Here is a 23,219-nt window from a genome sequence, read left to right on the forward strand (position 1 = left end):
AAGCCTATAGCTATCAGAACGATTAAAGTTATTTCGGTTTCTCTCAATTTCAATGGATTCTCTAATTAGTCTTTGCCAGTAATAATTAGCCTTGAGGTCCCATCCCCCTGTGTTGTGTATGCTTCATCGCGGCCGGCCTGTAAAGCTTTATGCCCTCTTTTTTTTTTGGGGGGGGGGGGGGCCGCCATCTAATCCGGTCTGGGGGGGGGGTGCTCAGCCAATTTCCTGGTCCGGGGAAACCGTGGAACGTCCCTGCTAGTGGGGTCCTCGGGTGAAAACCCATCGTACCACGTGATCCCTCCTCGAGACCATACGGGGGTGCACGTGAGTTTATTGAGGCGTGCGTGCGTTCGTGGGGGGGGAGGTGCGAGGAGAGGGTAGTGCTGGCCGAGCTGCTCCGCTGCGGTGCCACCACAAGCCCACCCAACGTCGCAAGTGCGTCTTCACCCTGCTGCGACACACCCCAGGGGAGAGAACCACGTCTTCGGCCCGTTCACATCCATCCCCCCCGTCACCCCGCCACGCCCCGCGGATAGTAAACCGCCGCCTGGTCAGTTGCCGGACTCGGCCACACAATGGAAGAATCCGGCGTAGGCGGATGGTAGCAGCCACATCGGGAACCTCGGTCCTGGTCGGTGCCGTCGGCACGCATCCTGGTTGACAGGGAAGCATCGGCCTTTAGTTCCCGTCAAGACGACGTCCGTCGCAGCAAATGGAGGCAGTGTGGGCTTCCTGGGCCAGATTGAAGCCCCGATACAGATTGGGCAGCTTTCGGTAGCAGGACCCATCCTTGTCTCCGCAACGCTGCCTGTTGGGGACGGACGTTCTGAGGCACATGCCTATGAAAATCGATCTGGCCAACGGGCGGGTGAAAGTCCAGGGAACGCATCTCCATTTCGTGAAGGCGAAGGGGGCCGGCCTGGGGGTACCCTACGTGCAGGCTCTGGTCAGCGAGTCTGTCTCCATTCCCGTGGTGACCAAGGATTGACTGCCTGAATGCCATTAAGTGTTAGCTCCAAACTACCACAGCCACCGCTGCAAGGGTGACCTCTGCAACAGCGCAGAAGCGTTTGGGGGTAAAGCAAAGTCAATCCTAACCCTAAATCACAGGGGTTTGAAGCCTCTACCCCTATCACTGCCCATACTATCACTACCCATAACCCTATCGCTACACCATCATTACCACTATCACTGTCCCTACCCCTATCGCTACCCGGAGAATTCCCTACCACCACCCCTGCTTAACCACTCCCGCCTGTCCTGTCACTATGACCACACCACCACCACTCTTAATAACAATAACCCCACTCTTTATCTGAACCACTATGATCGTGTGCAAACTTTGTGAAAGTATTTTAAAGTGACTTGGATGAAGGCGCTGCTATGTCAACATAAGGAATTGAGGTTTTCAGTCTTTTCTGGAAAGATAAATACGATTTGGAAAGACAATACAAATATTTTTTTTGCCATTCTCAATTTAGGACGCTTCTCTGACCTTTCTTGCGGTCCTTCGAGCCGTTGGGCGCAATTTGTTGTTGTTACTTCGATTTGTTTTTACTCCACTCGTCGACCGGGGAAAGCCGCACCGAGCCTCAAGGCGTCACGGTGGCTCGATATTCACGACCTCGTCTGGTATATAGGAGGTCGTGGGTTCCATACCAGGAGCAATGCTTATTGTATATTGGAGTCTGCGTTTCTATCTCAGTGGTTGCGTGGACTTTTCTCAGGGTCCTCTGGTTTTTCCCCCTCCACATTCAGAATCAACATCACGCGTTTAAGAGCATTTGGCTGTGATACATGTCTACGTGATGATAAGCCACCGCGGTGGGATATCATTTGTGATAGCCATGTTGCTTCTGAAAAAAAAGTTATTCGGACAGTCATTGACTTACAAACATAACTCGTTCCTGGGACCCATTCGTAAGTCAAACGGTGCGTAAGTCGAAACACAAATGCACTGTATTCAAATTCCCACTCATTTCCAACAAGAGGCCAACTCATTCAAATCTCGCGGAAAATCGCTCCGCTGAACAAAATAGTTCAGCGGTTCAATTTGCTAGTGAGAGTTCACGGTTTTAAGTCAATGTTAAAAAATATATATTTCATGGAAACTGGTTTGTAAGTGGGTGTTCATAAGGACTCTGTATTGCTGGTAAATTAAAAAGTGTCGTTTTAGTTTAGTCTCTCCAGGACGTTCCTGACAAGTGTTCACTGTAGGGGGGGAACTGCTCCTGCTCTTAGCTCCACTGTGGGTCTGGCTATGGGAGGAAATCGCACAATCTGGAGGAAACCCATACGTACTTAATAGGGGGACAGCATACAAGAGACAAAGATCCCCCCAAAGCCGATGTCTGTACGCTGAACTTCTTTCTCACCGTACGAAGCCAACCGTGTTAATCGGAGGTGCGGGGGAAAGACAACACAGCGCACTCACTCCACACTCACCCATTCACGCACCACACTAACCCATACTCACCCACCTCTCTTCTCCTGCAATCGATATTTGTTTATTCGCAGTGCGTGGTTTGTGAGGTTTTTTTTTTCTTCAGTCTCGAGATCAAAAAAATTGCACAGAAAACTTTGTCGCAAACCCCAAGAACGTCGCCACAGCTTGTGTTATTTTAAAAAGAAACAAATATTAAGACGACAATGACAACGGTGAGGATGGTGGTGAAGATGGTGAGGATTCTAGTCGTGCCGATTCGGGACGCATCATTTAACAGTGGCTAGGAGACGTTCTCTCTCTCTCGCCCGGTGTACAGGAGGCCGTGGGTTCGATCCCGACCCTGACGACGCCTGCTGCTGCTGTATATTTGGAGTTCTGTGTATCTCTCTCATCATCATCACCACTGTGGCTAGATGTTAACTACCTCGCCTGGTATACAGGAGGTCGTGGATTCAATCCCTACCCTGACGATGCCTGCTGCTGTATGTTTGGAGTTCTGTGCATCTCTCTCATCATCATCACCACTGTGGCTAGATGTTAACTACCTCGCCTGGTATACAGGAGGTCCTGGATTCAATCCCTACCCTGACGATGCCTGCTGCTGTATATTTGGAGTTTGCGTCTCTCTCTCTCATCATCATCACCACCACTGTGGCTAGATATTAACTACCTCGCCTGGCATACAGGAGGTCGTGGATTTCATCCCGACCCTGACGACGCCTACTGCTGCTGCTGTATATTTGGAGTCTGCGTCTCTCTCCCCGTGGTGGTCCCATTTATTTTTCTCTGGGTCCTCCGGTTTTTTTCCGCCTCCACATTTAGAATCAACGTCACGCGTTCAGAGTGTTTGGCTACTGCTGTAAATTTCCACGCGGTGATGAGAAGCCGCTTCCATTGGGCTTTCATTACACGTGGCCAGGTCGCTTATGAAAAAAGAGCTTTACAGAAGCTCAGTGGGGCATTACCTGGTGTAATTAAAAAATCGTTCATAGTTTTAATTTTGGCGATTGATAAGTGCGCCCGTGGTTCTTCCAAGTCATCTCCCCACCCCCTCTCTCTCTTACGTGAATTAGCGACTATGTTACAAACCTAACTGATAAATTATTATTATTCTGATTATTGTTGATTATTATCGTAGAGAGTCGCAGGGATTGAGAGTGAGAGTGGCAAAGCGTCAATCACGGTGCAGAATCATGGCGTGGCAAGAACACTCCACACACTCCTGGGGTTCTACCGCCCCGCGCCGCCCTTAGGTCAACTCAGCCTGAAAACATACAACTCCGAAAGCCGGCGATGGCCCATCAGTGAGTGTCTCAGGGCGTTGGGTAGGGAAACAAAGGCAGCCAGGTGGCTGGGCGTGGTGCTGGCCACCCACCCTCTCTGTGGTGTGCCACAGTGCTGGCCTTCACAGGCACTGCTGCTACTCGCTAATAACAGCACTTGCCCCTACAGTCTGTTCCAAGGCTACACGAGCCGTCTTTGTCTCTACACACACAAGGTCAGACACAGACACAAAGTCACACGGACACAGTCGCAAGACAAAGAGGTTCCTCCTCGTAGCCTTGATGCTGTTGGGGCAAGTGCTGTTAGCGTGTAGCACCAAAGACAGATAGATACACAGACACATAGGTACACAGAGACAAAGAACAACAACCGCCATTCGCCACTAAGTGGCCAAGAGAAGAGAGGTTAGACACACACACAGACACACACACAGAGACACACACACAGACATACACACAGACACACACAGACACACACACAGACAGACATACACAGACACACAGAGACACACACACACAGACACACACACAGAGACACACACACAGAGACACACACAGAGACACAACAACAACAACAACAACAACCGCCATTCGCCACCAAGTGGCGGTGACGTCACCACGACGCTTGTGCCAGGCTGTGTGCACGTTGAGGCCACGTGAAGTGTCGAACGCCCGCGGCACACACAGACAAAGACACGCATAGACACACTCACACACAGATACAAACAGATCCCCCGTGTAGCCTCTAGCAGGGCTCTAGAGGCAAGTGCTGTTAGCAAGCAGAACCTATGAAGGCCGGCACTGTAGCACACGAGAGGGTGGGGTGGCCGGCACCACGCCCGGCCGCCTTTGTCTCCCCAGTGGCGATATTTATTGCACACCACAGTGGGTATTTATTTTGAGGCCGAGTTGACCTAGGGGATGAGGCCCAGGACCGGCTGTGCAGATAATCGCCGCTATCACAACGAGTGGCCGTGAGCGGGAATGGAACTCGGTTCTCTGGCGGGTCGCGAGGCGCAGAGAGACGTTTGGTGGCGTGGTCCTGGCTCGGAGAGCCGGCACGGCGGTTAAAGAGCCCAGGAACAAAGTAAACAGAGTCACTGACGGAGACACAGCGGAGACACGTGGGTGTAGAGACACAGCGGAGACACGTGGGTGTAGAGACACAGCGGAGACACGTGGGTGTAGAGACACAGCGGAGACACGGGGACATAACGGAGACATAGAGGGTGTGGGAGACAGTGGAGACACGGAGACACGGGGACACAGAACACACGGGGACATGGAGACACTGAGAAACGATAAGACAAAGGGACAGAAAACCCAACAGAGACACGGGAGACAGGCAGACGGGGGGACGTGGAGAGCCCGCTCCGTGAGGGTCACGTGTCCCACGCCCACAGGGCGAGAGTGGTGCCCCACCCGCTAGGTTCGCTCCAGGGTGACTACTCCACCCACGAGCTCAGTTGAACAGGATGGACTCGGGGTCTTGGTTTGCCATCTGCGCCATGTGGCGCAGCACATCCTTCTTGGTTATGATGCCGAGGAGCCGCCTACAGTCACACACGCAAAGAGTCACACGCACAAAGAGTCACACACACACACAGAGTCACACACACACACAAAGAGTCACACACACACAGAGTCACACACACACACAAAGAGTCACACACAAAGAGTCACACACACACACAAAGAGTCACACACACAAAGAGTCACACACACACAAAGAGTCACACACACAAAGAATCACACGCGCAAAGAGTCACACACACACACAGAGAGTCACACACACACACAGAGTCACACACACACACAAAGAGTCACACACGCAAAGAGTCACACACACACAAAGAGTCACACACACACAAAGAGTCACACACACACACAAAGAGTCACACACATAAAGAGTCACACACACACAGAGTCACACACACACACAGAGTCACACACGCAAAGAGTCACACACACACAAAGAGTCACACACACACACAAAGAGTCACACACACACACAAAGAGTCACACACACACAAAGAGTCACACACACACACAAAGTCACACACACACACAAAGAGTCACACACACACACAAAGAGTCACACACACACAAAGAGTCACACACACACAAAGAGTCACACACACAAAGAGTCACACACACAAAGAGTCACACACACACACAAAGAGACACACACAAAGAGTCACACACACAGAGTCACTCACACACACACACACAAAGAGTCACACACAAAGAGTCACACACACACACAAAGAGTCACACACACACAAAGAGTCACACACACACAAAGAGTCACACACGCAAAGAGTCACACACACAGAGTCGCACACACACAAAGAGTCACACACACACAAAGAGTCACATACACACAAAGAGTCACACACACACAAAGAGTCACACACACACACAAAGAGTCACACACACACAAAGAGTCACACACACTCAAAGAGTCACACACACACAAAGAGTCACACACACAGAGTCACACACACAAAGAGTCACACACACACACAGAGTCACTCACACACACATACAAAGAGTCACACACCAAGAGTCACACACACAAAGAGTCACACACACACACAAAGAGACACACACAAAGAGTGACTCACACACAAAGAGTCACACACACACAAAGAGTCATACACACACACAAAGAGTCACACACACACACAAAGAGTCACACACACACAAAGAGTCACACACACACAAAGAGTCACACACACACAAAGAGACACACACACAAAGAGACACACACAAAGAGTCACTCACACACAAAGAGTCACACACACACAAAGAGACACACACACACAAAGAGACACACACAAAGAGTCACTCACACAAAGAGTCACTCACACACAAAGAGTCACACACACACAAAGAGTCACACACACACACAAAGAGTCACACACATAAAGAGTCACACACACAAAGAGTCACACACACACACAAAGAGTCACACACACAAAGAGTCACACACACACAAAGAGACACACACACAAAGAGTCACACACACACAAAGAGTCACACACACACAAAGAGTCACACACACAAAGAGTCACACACACACAAAGAGTCACACACACACACAAAGAGTCACACACACACAAAGAGTCACACCCACACACAAAGAGTCACACACACACAAAGAGTCACACACACACAAAGAGTCACACACACTCAAAGAGTCACACACACACAAAGAGTCACACACACAGAGTCACACACACAAAGAGTCACACACACACACAGAGTCACTCACACACACATACAAAGAGTCACACACCAAGAGTCACACACACAAAGAGTCACACACACACACACACAAAGAGTCACACACACACACAAAGAGTCACACACACACACAAAGAGTCACACACACACACAAAGAGTCACACACACACACAAAGAGTCACACACACACAAAGAGTCACACACACACAAAGAGACACACACACAAAGAGACACACACAAAGAGTCACTCACACACAAAGAGTCACACACACACAAAGAGACACACACACACAAAGAGACACACACAAAGAGTCACTCACACAAAGAGTCACTCACACACAAAGAGTCACACACACACAAAGAGTCACACACACACACAAAGAGTCACACACATAAAGAGTCACACACACAAAGAGTCACACACACACACAAAGAGTCACACACACAAAGAGTCACACACACACAAAGAGTCACACACACACAAAGAGTCACACACACAAAGAGTCACACACACAAAGAGTCACACACACACACAAAGTCACACACACACACAAAGAGTCACACACACAAAGAGTCACACACACACAAAGAGTCACACACACACAAAGAGTCACACACACACAAAGAGTCACACACACACAAAGAGTCACACACACAAAGTCACACACACAAAGAGTCACACACACACAAAGAGTCACACACACAAAGAGTCACACACACACACAAAGAGTCACACACACAAAGAGTCACACACACACACACAAAGAGTCACACACACAAAGAGTCACACACACACAAAGAGTCACACACACACACAAAGAGTCACACACACAAAGAGACACACACAAAGAGTCACACACACACAAAGAGTCACACACAAAGAGTCACACACAAAGAGTCACACACACAGGCACAACAACAACAACCGCCATTCGCCACTAATTGACTGCGACACAACCACGGCGCCTGTGCCAGGCCAGGTGCACTTTGAGGCCACGTGAAGTGTCGAATGCCAGCTGGCAGGAGGTCACGGGACAGACCCAGGTGTCATGGGTTAGCTGAATGAGATGACTGGCTGATGCACCACCTGTGCCCCCTACTGTGCCAACCTGCTGTGTTTTAGCCACCCGGCGCTCCGCTCGTTGTTGTGAGCATCGCTCCTCTGCCCTCCGTTGTTGCTTGGGAGCGACTGCCTCCAACTTCCCAGCAGTATCCTTCACGAACCTCCTCCATAGAGGCCAATCTTGACACCACTGGTACCGGTTATTGGCAAGTCCACTCGGTTCCACATCCTCTTGTACCACATCACTCCAACTCTTTTCTCGCCCGTGCCATGCCTATTTAGCCCCCTTTATCCTTCAGGATGGTGATAGGGTGTGGCGCTGCAAGTAACTTATTTGATGGCATTAAATAATTATTTGTTACTGCCGGTTACTGAGGCAGCACACAGTTACAAACCCATTCTAAATAAAACAATTTTTTAGAACGGCTCTTTGTGTTTAGTTTGTTGTCCTCCCCCTGCATCTCCGATTAGCATGACTGGCTAAGTACAGTCCCAAAAAAAGTTCAACATACATACACACAATGTTTCACACTCGCATTGCACAGAATCACACGCACACACACCATTACCCCTTACCCACTCGCTCACCCACCCACTCAGTCACTCGTTGATCCACTCACCCACCCACCTGGTCACTCAGCCACCGAGTCACTCAACCGCCCACTCACCTACCCCGTCGCTCACCAAACCAGTCGCTCACCCAATCACCCACCCGGCCGCTCACCCACCCGTTGTGAGTGATGAGGCACTGGCGTATCCCCAGCTTGCGGAAGACATCCACCACGATCTCCATGGGGGAGCGATCGTTCACGGTGAAGGGGCTCAGGTCCAGGATGGAGCGCAGCTTGAGGGGGGGTGGTGAGTCTGGGGCGAGCGATGGGGCATGGAGCCCAAAGTAGACCGGGGAGTGGCTCACCACACCATCGTCACGCTTCCTCGCATTCTCTATGCTCACACGGATGGGTTGGGGGTGGGTGAGTGTGTGTGTGAGTGAGTGGGCGGGCGAGTGGGCGGGCGAGTGGGTGAGTGAGTGTGTGAGTGGGTGGGCGGGCGAGTGGGTGGGTGGACGGGCGAGTGGGTGGGTGGGTGGGCGGGCGAGTGGGTGGGTGGGTGGGCGGGCGAGTGGGTGGGTGGGTGGGCGGGCGAGTGGGTGGGTGGGTGGGCGGGCGAGTGGGTGGGTGGGTGGGCGGGCGAGTGGGTGGGTGGGCGGGCGAGTGGGTGGGTGGGCGGGCGAGTGGGTGGGTGGGCGGGCGAGTGGTTGGGTGGGTGGGAGGGCGAGTCGGTGGGTGGGCGGGCGAGTGAGTGAGTGGGTGGGTGGGTTGGCGGGCGGGCGGGTTGGTGGGCGGGCGGGCGGGCGGGTGGGTGGGCGAGCGGGCGGGTGGGCGGGCGGGCGAGTGGGTGGGTGGGTGGACGGGAGAGTGGGTGGATGGGCGAGTGGGTGGATGGGCGAGTGCACGCGCGTAGGTGGGTAGCCGCATGCAACCGCACGCACAATCTCGGTGCACGCACGCACACACACACCGCTCGCTACGCGTCATCCATGGCTATGGTGATGTTGTCTTTGATTGCTATGAGAATGATGACATTGATGTTGACGTTGATGATGACACTGATAAGGTTGATGATGATGAAGTTGGTATTGATGATTATGACATTGACGATGATGATGTTGATGGAATGGTTACCGATGGCGATGAGGAGGTCCCTGCGGAGCGCCAGACCGACGAGTCTCTGAGATTCGGCGCAAACGACGACGGGAAATCCGTTATAGGTCGTCTCCCTCACCATCGTCTCCACCTCGTCCACCGTCATCCCGTCCTGAGACGCCACGGAAACACCACGGGGACACCACAGAGACACAGACACACCACAGGGACACCACAGACACACCACAGGGACACCATGGGGACACCACAGGGACACCAGAGACACAGACATCATGGGGACACCACAGGGACACCACAGGGACACAGACACACCACAGACACACCACGGGGACACCACGGGGACACCACAGACACACCACAGGGACACCACAGGGACACAGAGACACCACAGACACACCACAGAGACACCACAGACACACCACAGAGACACCACAGACACACCACGGGGACACCACAGGGACACCACAGACACACCACAGACACACCACAGGGACACCATGGGGACACCACAGACACACCACAGAGACACCACAGACACACCACAGGGACACCATGGGGACACCACAGAGACACAGACACACCACAGGGACACCATGTGGACACCACGGGGACACCACAGAGACACAGACACACCATGGGGACACCACAGACACACCACAGAGACACCACAGGGACACAGAGACGACACGGAGACACCACGGAGACACCACAGACACACCACAGACACACCACAGGGACACACAGACAACACGGAGACACCACGGGGACATGAGGTTTGGTCGTTTGGTAACCACGGGTTATTGTCAATCGCTGTCAGCGTCCACAACATCTGCTTTAGCCCTTACATCTCTTGGCGGTGAGATGTTATCTCCTTTACCTGATGCACACGAGGTCGTGAGTTCGATCCCGACCCTGACGACGCCGGTGTTATATTTGGAGTCTGCGTCTCTTTCTCCCCATGGTGGTCGCGTGGATTTGTCTCCGGGTCCTTCGTTTTTTCCTCGATGTTTAGAATCAACGTCACGTATTTTGCTGCTGCTGCTATAAATTCCCACAGATAAGGCCCACTGAGCTATAGAGCTCTTTTTCAGAAGTGACCTGGTATCACAAAAGAAAGCTCAACGAAGTGGCTTCTCATTATCACGTGGACATTTATAGCAGCAGCCAAATACTCTAAACGTGTGACATCCGATTATAAATGTGGAGGGAAAAATCCACGCAACCACCACGTGGAGAGAGACATGCAAACGCCAAATAAACAGCAGGCGTTAGTGGTCGGGATCGGACCAACAACCTCCTGTACACCAGGCGAGGTTGTTAACATCTCCTAGCCTTGTCTCCGTGTGCGTGCCGTGTCTCCGTGTCTCCGTGTGTCTTTGTGCGTGTGCCGTGTCTCTCCGTGTGTGTCTGTGTGTGTACGTGCCTGTGTGAGCAGGGCGAGCGGGGGGTCTGTGCGTCGAGGCCGCATGACGTCCGTGGCTAGCGTGGTGTGCGTGAACTCCTCCTTGGCGTCTAGGAAGGGGTAGCCGTTGAGCCGGATATGGGCATCGTAGATGCCCTCGCGCCCGAACGCGTCGCCCACCCACTTGCTCGTCATCACGGCCACCATGAGGGGCACGATGTACTCCAGTCCGCCCGTCAACTCGAACATGATGACCACCAGCGACACGGTCATGCGCGTCACGCCGCCTGGGTGCGTCACAACGAGACACGGAGACAGGGACACGGATGCAGAGACAGACACAGACAGAGAGTGAGTGAGTGAGTGATGACCACCAGCGACACGGTCATGCGCGTCACACCGCCTGCGTGCGTCTAGAGATGTGCAGATGCGGGGCGTCACAACCACAAACGGGGACAGAGACACTTGAGTGGTGAGTGAGTGTCACAGTGAGCGAGTAGCGAGTGTGACAGCGAGTAGCGAGCGAGCAGCGAGTGAGCGAGTGAGCGAGTAGCGAGCGAGCGAGTGTGCGAGCGGGTTACCGAGGCAGGCTGCTGCCCCCACCATGGCGTAGAGGCCCGGGGTGACGCAAGTGGTGCCAGGCCGGCACCAGTCAGAGAACAGCTCAGGCTGGGCCAGCACCAGCTGCTCCATGCCGATGCCCAGCATGCGGCCGGCGATCGCCCCCACGGCCATGCTGGGAATGAACAGCCCCGAGGGCACCTGCACAGCGCCAACGGACAGTCACGCAGTTACACCAACACACAGTCACACCAATACAGCCACACCAACAATAAAAAAAGACAAAGATCCCCCCCCCCCCCCCCCCGTAGAGCCTTAACAGACTGTTGGGGCAAGTGCCGTTAGCGAGCACCTGTGGAGGCCGGAACGGCACACATGGGGGGTGGGTGGCTGGCAACCACGCACGGCCGTCTTCGTCTCCCCAGTGACGATGGTTATACACTGCACCAGGTACTCGTATGGGGATGCCTAAGACGGTTTCAGATCATTGTTACTGGTGTTGGCCGTGAGCAGGAATCAAACTCGGGTCGTCGGGTGAAATGTCGAAACCTCGTTGACAGGGGGTCTTGGGACAGACCCAGGTGCCACGGGTTGGTTGACTGAGATGACCTGTAAATGCATCAGCTGTAAACCCCCACTGTGCCAACTTTCTGCATTTTAGCCACCCAGCGCTCTGCGCGTTGTTGTGAGCGTCGCTCCTCTGCCCTCTGTTGTTGCTGGACAGCGACTGCCTCCAACTGCCCAGTAGCAGCAGCAGCGGCGTCCTTCACGAGCCTCCTCCACAGAGGCCGATCTTGACACCGCTGGTACCGGTCATCGGCAAGTTCACTCAGCTCCACATCCTCCTGTACCGCATCACTCCATCTCTTCTCTAGCCCGTGTCGCACCCGTTTAGCCCCCTCTATTGCGGCCTAACAAAAGCTGCTTGGGCATGCAGTGGCTAGGCATGCAGGCTACATGACTCAGCCAACAGCCTTGCCTGCCGGAGCTCACTGATAGGAATGTGTTCAGATCTTTCAAGGATTTGTGATCTCTTCACACAATCCAGCCTGGTTAAATCCAGGATGCATCGCAGGCATGCCAGCCTAAATGTGTCTAACCGGCGCAGATGTTCCATTAGAGGGATCCATGTTTCACAAGCATATAGAAGGGATGGCATGACTGTGGCCGAGAAGACCCGAAGCTTCATGCGGAGCAACAGACCAGGTAGGTTCCGCACAGCATTGCACAGCCGATGAAAAGATAATGCCGCCCGACTGATTCGGAATGAGACCTCTGCTGTCAAACCAGAGCCGGTCATAAGCACACTGCCCAGGTAAGGGACACTCTCCACTCTCTCCACAACTGCCCCGTCACCAAAGGGGAGCTGAGGGGGAGGAGTGGTTGGTGGCACAAAATACCCAGGCAGGTGCTTAGTTTTGCTGGGGCTTATTGTAAGACCCCCACCTCTTAGCGGGACACTCCAGTTTCAGCAGCAGTGCCTCCAACTCCTCCTCTGAGTGAGCAGCAATCACCAGATCATCAGCATACGTAACATGGTCGACGGCACCCGGGCATAGATCAGCCTCCAATTGAATCTGTACCAGATGAAAATTCATCCCATACAGCTATGGGCAGCTTCTCGAACTACGTGGTCAAAGACGATTTTAAATAATGTGGGAGCCAGAGGACATCCCTGTTGCACCCCACGGTGAACAGGGAATGGCTCTGCTTCCTGGCCATGTAGCTTTACCCGGGCCTGCCCACCATCATGAAGGCCCTTAACGATTGTGAGCAGAGGGTCAGGGACTGTGCTCAGCCCAGGCCTACCGATGGTATCATAGGTCTTGACCAGGTCAATAAAGCAGAGATGTAGGTCTTGTTGGGATTCTCTACACCTCTGCTGTAGCAGAAGGACAGAGAATATGGCATCCGTGCAGGGCCTCGCAAGGCAATGTTGAATATTCCTTGCCAGGACCTTTCCCGGCACACTGAGGAGTGAGATGCCCCTGTAGTTGTTACAGTCTGTGCGGTCCCCCTTCTTAAAGAGGGGGACCACCAGGGCATACTTCCAATCCTGCGGAACTCGTCCTGTGGTCCAGGCGGTTGTGATAATGTCACGTAGGGCAATCTCCAAACAGATGCCACCCTCCCTCAGCATTTCGCTTGGGAGAGCGTCTCTGCCCGGCGCCTTTCCTGGTCTCAGACTTCAGATCGCCCCTTGCACTTCCTCCACAGATGGCACCTCAAGCCAACCACTCGGAAGGGGTGGCTACTTCTGCCAATATTTGAGGCACGGCAGCCCTAGCAGGGTCGTCCCCACCTTGCCCCATGATATTGTCTGGGCTGAGCGAATTCCCCTCCCCCAAAACCTCACATAAATGCTCTGCCAACCTGCAGACCCGTCCCTGGGGGTCGGAGATTGTGTTACCATTGTTTCCGTTAAGGATGGTGATAGGTGAGGCGCTGCAAGTTACTTTTTTTGATGGAATTAAATAGTGATTTGTGATTCCGCCCTCACCACTCATCCTTGCAGCGCGCCGCACGGCTCTCCGAATCTCCGAGCGAAGGCTACGGTAAGCCTCCTCATTCTCTGATGTTGGATTTTGTAGACGACGGGAGTGGGCCTGTCATTTTCTCTCAACCAGCCGGAACACCTCCTCCTTCAACCAGGGTCTCTGGGGAGGTCTGGACCATGTACCCAATGCAGCCATTGCAGCTGCATGAGCCACAGTCCTGAACCTCACCCATTTCCCCTCAGCATCAGAATCAGGGGGACGCGATGCTAACCCCAGCTACAAGCGATGTTGAAATGTCTGCTTGCAACTATCCTCAGCTATCTGAGACCAGGCCACTGTGGTTTTAAATGGGGTCCTAGATGGACACCCACCACCGGAGTGGAAGAATTGCAGGCACATCTTACAAATCACCAGTTGATGGTCAGTGGGCAGGTCAGCTGCACGGTAAGTCCTAGAGACACTAACACACCAACAGTCACAGTCACAGCATCACACAGTCACGCCAACGCACAGGGTCACACAGTTACACCGCAGTCACACCAACAGCGTCACAGTCAGACCGTACACCTTCCACACGCCCCCCTCACACCCTACTCACCACCCCCCATTCACTCAAACCGCACACCCCACCCCACCCTCCACACTCCCCCCCATACACCCGACTCACAAACCCCTCCCTACACCCCTCCCCACACACACCACACACGCCACCCCCCTCACCACCCAACCACCGCACCTTCATGCCGAACGTGAAGACGGTGACCACCACCTTGAAGGCGAGCGCCAGGCCCAGCTTCCACAGGGCCGCGTAGACCCCCGGTCCGGCGGCCCCTCGCTCCGGCACGCCGGCCGTGCTGTTGGGGCCCCCGGCCGCGGTCGCGTAGTCGCACAGCTCGGCGGCCTCCAGCGGCCCGCAGTCCCGGAAGAGGTCGCGGATGAGCTGGCCGGTGCCCCGGCGCGTGTACGGGTTGGGGAAGGCCAGCGCGGCCGTCGCGGCCGCCACAGCCAGCACCTCGAGCGCCGGGTGGCGGCCCAGCCGGCCCGCGGGGCCCCGGCGGCGCAGGTGGCACCAGGCGATGTTGGCGCGGATGAAGGCGGCGCCCCAGAGGCCCCCGAAGGCGCCCAGGGCCAGGAAGGGTGCCAGCTCGGGCAGCGACCACGGGGCGTGGAACTCGACGTAGAAGAGCACCAGGCGGCTGTCCCCGAACGGGTTGATGGCGCGCAGCACGAACGCAGCCACCAGGGCCGCGAAAAACGAGCGCCACAGCGTCTTGAGCGGGAAGTAGTAGCTCACCTGGTGAGGGTGAGGGGCGACGAGGAGGAGGAGGGAGAGAGAGGAAGTAGTAGCTCACCTGGTGAGGGTGAGGGGCGATGAGGAGGAGGAGGGAGAGAGAGGAAGTAGTAGCTCACCTGGTGAGGGTGAGGGGCGATGAGGAGGAGGAGGGAGAGAGAGGAAGTAGTAGCTCACCTGGTGAGGGTGAGGGGCGACGAGGAGGAGGAGGAGGAGGAGGAGGAGGAGGAGGAGGGAGAGAGAGGAAGTAGTAGCTCACCTGGTGAGGGTGAGGGGCGACGAGGAGGAGGGAGAGAGAGGAAGTAGTAGCTCACCTGGTGAGGGTGAGGGGCGACGAGGAGGAGGAGGAGGAGGGAGAGAGAGGAAGTAGTAGCTCACCTGGTGAGGGTGAGGGGCGATGAGGAGGAGGGAGAGAGAGGAAGTAGTAGCTCACCTGGTGAGGGTGAGATGGTGAGATGGAGATAGTGAGGTAGTAGTAGCTCACCTGGTGAAGTGAGCTACTTCCTTGAGATTCTGTGAGTCCCTGTAGTCCCCATGAGTACCTTAGTCCCTGAGTCCCCATGAGTGAGTCCCTGTGAGTCCCTCTAAGCCCTGAGTATCCCTGAGTCCCTCCGAGTCCCCGTGAGTCCCCGTGAGTCCCTGTGAGTCCCCGTGAGTCCCCGTGAGTCCCCGTGAGTCCCCGTGAGTCCCTGTGAGTGACCTCTTCGAGGCTGAAGAGAACGCCCCCAATGGGCGCTCCAAACGCCACGGAGACCCCCGCAGCAGACGCAGCGGAAAGAACCTTAAAACAGACACAGACACAGGACCCCCAGGTAGCCTCTCATAGACTGTTGGGGCAAGTGCTGTTAGCCAGTCACACAGACACAGGTCTCCCAGATAGCCTTAACAGTTCAATATACATATATGCACATCATACACACCGTACACAACGTCATACATGGCATCATACACACCATACACGACATCATACACACCTCTATGTGAGTATGTGTATGTGTATCTCTGTGTCTCTGCGTGTCTCTGCGTGTCTGTGTCCCCGTATCTGTGTCTCTGTTTGCTGTGTGTGTATCTCTGTGTATGTCTGTGTCTCTGTGTGTGTGTGTCTGTGTGTGCCTGTGTGTCTGTGTGTGTCTGTGTGTCTCTGTGTGTGTCTCTGTGTGTGTGTCTGTGTGTCTGTGTGTGTGTGTGTGTTAAAGATCTCTTTATCTTTGTTTGTGTGCGTCTCTGTGTGTGTGTGTGTCTCTGTGTGTGTGTCTGTGTGTGTGTGTCTCTGTGTGTGTGTCTCTGTGTGTGTGTGTGTCTCTGTGTGTGTGTGTGTGCGTGCGGCAAAACAACCCCCTACCTCCTCGCGGTGCCGGACGGGCAACTCTGTCGTGGACAGTGCTGTGGGGGGAGGTCCAATTTTGATTGGCTCCTCCCCTCATGGCATATGTGTCCACCAAAGGGGCTAAACGTGGGCTCTGGACGGGTGCGAGGGGCTGGTAACCCCTCCACCTTCAATTAATTACCACTAAACCACGAGTTAAACTGAAATATGTAACTAATAAGCTTGTGCCAGAGGCCCCGTGGGGCCAGGCGTCTATGACGTCTTCTGGCCAAACCCCAATTGGCGGAGCCAGGAGATTGAATATCTACCCTCAGGGCTCCTCCAGAAACAACGAAAAGCCACTACGGGTGGCCACGTAGAATGTTCGAAGGCTCACTGTGGAGGAGAGGCTGCCACTCCTCTGTCGGGAGCTGGACCGGTACCGCCTGGATCTATGTGGCATTCAGGAGATCCGGTGGACCGGCTCTGGCTCCTGCCACCATGAGGGGTGGACAGTCCTCTACTCGGGGCAGCAGACTGCCAAACAACAGGGTGTGGCTCTTCTTTTGAACAAAAGAATGAAGGGGGCGTGGGAGCGTGGTGGTGAGGTGTGGGAAGTTGTAAGTCCCAGGCTACTTTGGACTCGCCTTCCCATCAACCGGAGGTGAGGAATGGTGGTCGTGGTTACTTATGCCCCCACCGAAGATGAACATCCGTGGAGGGATGCAGGCAAAGCCGATGAGTCAGATGCCTTCTATGACCTCCTGTCATAGGTGCTGGCTAAAGTGGCCCCTCGGGATAGAGTCATCATGTTGGGTGACTTCAATGCCCGAGTTGGTCATGATACTGGCACCTGGTCTGGAGTGATTGGAGGGCATGGGCCAGATCAGCTCATTAACAACGGTAGGAGGCTGCTAGATTTTTGTGCAGCCCATGGGCTTGTAATTACCAACACGCTGTTCCGGCATCGGCGCATCCACACAACATCATGGATGCATGCCGGGTCCAAGCAAGAACATCTGCTGGACTACATAGTGACGGACCAGCGGATGCGAGCCCATGTCCTTGACACCAGGACCTACCGTGGAGCTGATCTGCCCTCTGACCATCGACTAGTCATCTGTAAGATGCGCCTGCCATTCTTCCACTCCGGTGGTGGGTGTACACCCAGGACCCCATTCCAGCCTAAAGTGGCCTGGTCTCAGTTATCTGATGAAAGTTGCAAGCGAGAATTTCATCATCGCTTGCGGCTGGGATTGGCATCGTCCCCGACTCCTCCTGATGTCGAGGGTAAATGGGCGAGGTTTAGGACTGTGACTCATGCAGCTGCAATGGCTGCTTTGAGTACGCGGTCCAGACCTCCCCAGAGACCCTGGCTGACAGAGGAGGTGTTCAGGATGGTTGAGAAAAAGCGACAGGCCCACTGTCATTGGCTACAGAATCCCACGTCAGAGAATGAGGAGGCTTACCGCAGCCTTCGCTCGGAGGTTCGGAGAGCCGTGAGGCGCTGCAAGGATGGGTGGTGGTCGCGGGTTGCTGAGGAGATGGAGTCTGCCTCAGTGGCCCGTGATCACAAATCTCTATTTAACTCCATCAAAAAAGTAACCTGCAGCGCCACACCTATTACCATCATTAGGGGAAAAAACGGTGATCCAATCTCCGACCCCCAGGAACAGGTTTGCAGATTTGCTGAGCATTTCTGTGAGGTCCTGGGGGAGGGAAAATCCCTCAGCCAGGAAAACATCGTGGCACAAAGTGAGGATGACCCTGCTGAGGCTGCGGTGCCTCAAATATTGGAAGAAGTCACCCCCTGTGAGTGGCTGGCTGAGGTGCCATCTGTTGAGGAAGTACTGAAGGCGATCCGGAGTCTGAGACCAGGAAAGGCAGCGGGCAGAGATGATCTCCCAAGCGAAATGCTGAGGGAGGGCGGCGTTTGTGCACAGACTGCCCTATATGACATCATAACAACAGTCTGGACCACTGGACGGGTTCCGCAGGATTGGAAGGGGGACCGCACAGACTGTAACAACTACAGGGGCGTCTCACTCCTCAGTGTGCCGGGAAAGGTCCTGGCAAGGATTATTCAACATCGCCTTGCCAGGCACGCTGAGGAGAGGCTTGCGGAGCCCCAATGCGGTTTCAGGAAAGGGCGGTCCTGCACAGATGCCATATTTTCTGTCCGTCTGCTAAAGCAGAGGTGTAGGGAATTCCAACAAGACCTACATCTCTGCTTTATTGACCTGGTCAAGGCCTATGATACCATCAGTAGGCCTGGGCTCTGGGTTGTTCTTCGTGCTTTTGGAGTACCTGACCCTCTGCTCACGATCATTAAGGACCTTCATAATGGTGAGCGGGCCCGGGTAAAACTACGTGGCTGGGAGTCAGAGCCATTCCCTGTACACCTTGGGGTACGACAGGGATGTCCTCTGGCTCCCACATTATTTAACATCTATTTTGACCACATAGTTCGTGAAGCCTTCAATAGCTGTACCGGGGGAATCTCCATATGGTACAGATATAATGGGAGGCTGATCGATGCCCGGGTGCGGTCAAGGGATGGCTCCCTATTGCTCAACCACGTTATGTATGCTGATGATTTGGTAATAGCTGCTCATTCAGAGGAGGAGTTGGAGACGCTGCTGCTGAGACTGGAGCGTGCCACTAAGAGGTGGGGCCTTACCATCAGCCCCACCAAAACTAAGCACCTGCCTGGGTATTTTGTACCATCGGACACTCCATCCCCACAACTCCCAATCGGTGATGGGGCAGTTGTGGAGAGAGTGGAGAGTTTCCCATACCTGGGCAGTGTGCTTATGACTGGCTCCAGTTTAACAGCAGAGGTCTCACTCCGAATCAGTCGAGCGGCAATATCTTTTCATCGGTTGCGTAACGCTGTGTGGAAGCTACCTGGTCTGTCGCTCCGCACTAAGCTTCAGGTCTTCTCGACCACGGTCATTCCCTCCCTTCTCTACGCTTGCGAAACGTGGACCCCCTAATGGAACATCTTCGCCGGTTAGAAACATTTAGGCTGGCCTGCCTACGATCCATCCTGGGTTTAACCAGACTGGATTGTGTGAGGAGCTCACAAATCCTTGAAAGATCTGGGCAGGGTCCCATAGGTGGGCTCCTCCGGCGGGGAAGGCTGCGATGGCTGGGTCATGTAGCCCGCATGCCCAGCCACCGCATGCCGAAACAGCTTTTGTTCAGCCGGATTGAGGGGGCTAAGCGGGCGCGGCACAGGCTAGAGAGGAGATGGAGTGATGTGGTACAGGAGGACGTGGAGTTGAGTGGACTTGCCGATGACTGGTACCAGTGGTGTCAAGATCGGCCTCTGTGGAGGAGGCTCGTGAAGGATGCTACTGGGCAGTTGGAGGTAGTCGCCCTCCAACAACAACGGAGGGCGGAGGAGCGACGCTCAGAACAACGAGCGGAGCGCCGGGTGGCTAAAGCACAGCAGGTTGGCACAGTAGGGGGCACAGGTGGTGCATCAGCCAGTCATCTCAGTCAGTCGACCCGTGGCACCTGGGTCTGCCCCGTGACCTCCTGCCAGCGGGCGTTCGACACTTCACGTGGCCTCAGGGTGCACATAGCCTGGCACAAGCGTCGTGGTGACGTCACTGCCACTTAGTGGCGAATGGCGGTTGTTGTTGTTGTGTCTCTGTGTGTGTCTCTGTGTGTGTGTCTCTGTGTGTGTGTGTCTGTGTGTCTCTGTGTGTCTGTGTGTGTCTGTGTGTGTCTGTGTGTGTGTGTGTGTGTGCGTCTCTGTGTGTGTGTCTCTGTGTGTGTGTCTAACCTCTCTTCTCTTGGCCTCGTTGCTACGGTACTTGGGGAATGCGTGTGACACGATGTCTCTGTGTGTGTCTGTGTGTCTCTGTGTGTGTGTCTGTGTGTGTCTCTGTGTGTGTGTCTCTGTGTGTGTGTCTCTGTATGTGTGTCTCTGTATGTGTGTCTCTGTGTGTGTGTCTGTGTGTGTCTGTGTGTGTGTCTCTGTGTGTGTCTCTGTGTGCGTCTCTGTGTGCGTCTCTGTGTGTGTGTCTAACCTCTCTTCTCTTGGCCTCGTTGCTACAGTACTTGGGGAATGCGTGTGACACGATGTCTCTGTGTGTGTGTCTGTGTGTGTCTCTGTGTGTGTGTCTGTGTGTGTCTCTGTGTGTGTCTGTGTGTGTCTCTGTGTGTGTCTGTGTCTCTGTGTGTGTGTCTCTGTGTGTGTGTCTCTGTGTGTGTGTCTGTGTGTCTCTGTGTCTGTGTCTCTGTGTGTGTGTCTCTGTGTGTGTCTCTGTGTGTGTGTCTGTGTGTCTCTGTGTGTGTGTCTCTGTGTGTGTCTGTGTGTGTCTCTGTGTATCTGTGTGTGTATCTGTGTGTGTGTATCTGTGTGTGTGTCTGTGTGTGTGTCTGTGTGTCTCTGTGTGTCTGTCTCTGTGTGTGTGTCTCTGTGTGTGTGTCTGTGTGTGTGTCTGTGTGTGTGTCTGTGTGTGTGTCTGTGTGTGTGTCTGTGTGTCTCTGTGTGTGTATCTCTGTGTGTGTGTCTCTGTGTGTGTGTCTAACCTCTCTTCTCTTGGCCTCGTTGCTACGGTACTTGGGGAATGCGTGTGATGCGATGTTCCCGCAGCAGCAAGCGACGTGCACCAGCGGTCCCTCCTTGCCCAGGCTGAGGCCCGAGGAGACGGCCAGCACCAGCGTCACCACCTTCACCAGCAGCGTCCACTTGCCCAGGTATCCCCGGATGATGAAGCCGCTGAGGATCGTCTTGATCTGTTAACAGCCACGACGACGATGAATCGTCAACAACAACGTCAACAACGATAACAACAACGACATCAACAACGACAAACACAAGAACGACATCAACAACAAGAACGACATCAACAATGATGTTATTGATGTTGTTGATGTTAGTTACATACAGCGACGACGACGACATCAACGTCAGCTGAGGTCTCACTTCGAATCAGTCGGGCGCCATTGTTAACTCTCCATCGGCTGGTGGTGATGTTGATAGTTATGGTGTTGATAGTGGTGATGTGGATGGTGATGATGGCGGTGATGTTGGTGGTGACTGTGTTGATGACATCACCTCGGGTATTCCCGACCCACACGCGTAGGGAGCGAACGTCCGCACGAGGCTCACGGCCGCCACGGCGAGCAGCACGGCGAGGACCACATAGAGAGTGTAGTCCAACGTGTATGCACCAGGACCCTGCACAAAGAGGGGGGTAGTGGATCACACGACATCTCCCAGTCTCTCCCCCGCGTCTCTCCCCCCACGTCTCTCCCCCGCGTCTCTCCCCCGCGTCTCTCCCCCCTGGATCTCCCCCCGCGTCTCTCCCACGCGTCTCTCCCCCGCGTCTCTCCCCCGCGTCTCTCCCCCCTGGATCTCCCCCGCGTCTCTCCCCCGCGTCTCTCCCCCGCGTCTCTCCCCCGCGTCTCTCCCCCGCGTCTCTCCCCCGCGTCTCTCCCCCGCGTCTCTCCCCCGCGTCTCTCCCCCGCGTCTCTCCCCCGCGTCTCTCCTCCGCGTCTCTCCCCCCGCGTCTCTCCCCCCGCGTCTCTCCCCCCGCGTCTCTCACCGTGGCGTCCCCCAGCATGAGCTGTGCCCACGATCGCCACTTGGGGCAGCTGTCCCTCTCTTCAAACGTCGTCTCGTTGGAGTCCCAGCAGCACTGCTCCCGGTTGTACCACAGCTCCCCCACACAGACTCCCTCCTTGACGTCTGACAGCCAGTCGGATACGATGTCTATCAACCCAGCCAGTGCGCCTGGGAGAGACGAGTGGGAGACACGGGAAGAGATGGGGGAGACACGGGAAGAGATGGGGGAGACACGGGAAGAGATGGGGGAGACACGGGGACAGATACGGAGTGAGACATGGGGAGAGATACACAGGAGAGACACGCGGGGGACACACGGAGAGAGACACGAGGAAGAGACAGGAGGGGGAGACACGTGGGGGAGACGATGGAGGGGGGGGTGGAGACACACGGGGAGAGAGGGAGACAGAGATAAACACAGTGAGACAGAGAACTAAAACTAAAAACTCCAGTGGCGATTTCCCTCGCCTGGTTTACAGGAGGTCACGGGTTCGATCCTGACCCTGTTGATGCCTGCTGTATCGGTGCAGTCTGCATCCCTCTCTCCCTGTGGTGGTCACGTGGAGTTTTCTCCGGATCCTCCCGTTTTTCCCTCCACGTGTCAATTTCCACGTTGAGCTATCATTTGTGGCCAGGTGGCTTCTAAAAAAAGAGCTACATAGCTCAGTGGGCCTCATTTGATAAAATAACAAAAGTTAGTACAGTGAGGGAAAAAAGTATTTGATCCCCTGCTGATTTTGTACATTTGCCCACTGACAAAGAAATTATCAGTCTATAATTTTAATGGTATGTTTATTTGAACAGTGAGAGACAGAATAACAACAACAAATCCAGAAAAACGCATGTCAAAAATTTTATAAATTGATTTG

General features: G+C 54.4%; 1 protein-coding gene across 2 annotated transcripts in view; it reads right to left on the reverse strand.

Annotated features, from left to right (window-relative positions):
* Nucleotides 1-2,485: 2,485 nt before the first annotated feature.
* LOC116957515 (H(+)/Cl(-) exchange transporter 4) overlaps nucleotides 2,486-23,219 on the reverse strand; it is a 34,084-nt gene continuing 13,350 nt past the window's right edge. For both annotated transcript variants that reach the window (XM_032979720.2, XM_032979719.2), the window contains exons 5-14: nucleotides 22,331-22,518; nucleotides 21,841-21,963; nucleotides 21,312-21,518; nucleotides 16,161-16,241; nucleotides 14,906-15,463; nucleotides 11,692-11,872; nucleotides 11,132-11,397; nucleotides 9,727-9,859; nucleotides 8,770-8,986; nucleotides 2,486-5,282 (exon numbers count right to left, since the gene is read on the reverse strand). In XM_032979720.2, coding sequence (XP_032835611.2) covers nucleotides 5,192-5,282; nucleotides 8,770-8,986; nucleotides 9,727-9,859; nucleotides 11,132-11,397; nucleotides 11,692-11,872; nucleotides 14,906-15,463; nucleotides 16,161-16,241; nucleotides 21,312-21,518; nucleotides 21,841-21,963; nucleotides 22,331-22,518 — 2,045 coding nt within the window. In that variant the 3' untranslated portion in view covers nucleotides 2,486-5,191. The remainder of the gene's footprint in view (nucleotides 5,283-8,769; nucleotides 8,987-9,726; nucleotides 9,860-11,131; nucleotides 11,398-11,691; nucleotides 11,873-14,905; nucleotides 15,464-16,160; nucleotides 16,242-21,311; nucleotides 21,519-21,840; nucleotides 21,964-22,330; nucleotides 22,519-23,219) is intronic.

Source organism: Petromyzon marinus, chromosome 76 (genome assembly GCF_048934315.1).
Source record: "Petromyzon marinus isolate PM22_M1 ecotype Great Lakes invasive population chromosome 76, UKy_Petmar_22M1.pri1.0, whole genome shotgun sequence".
NCBI lineage: Eukaryota > Metazoa > Chordata > Hyperoartia > Petromyzontiformes > Petromyzontidae > Petromyzon > Petromyzon marinus.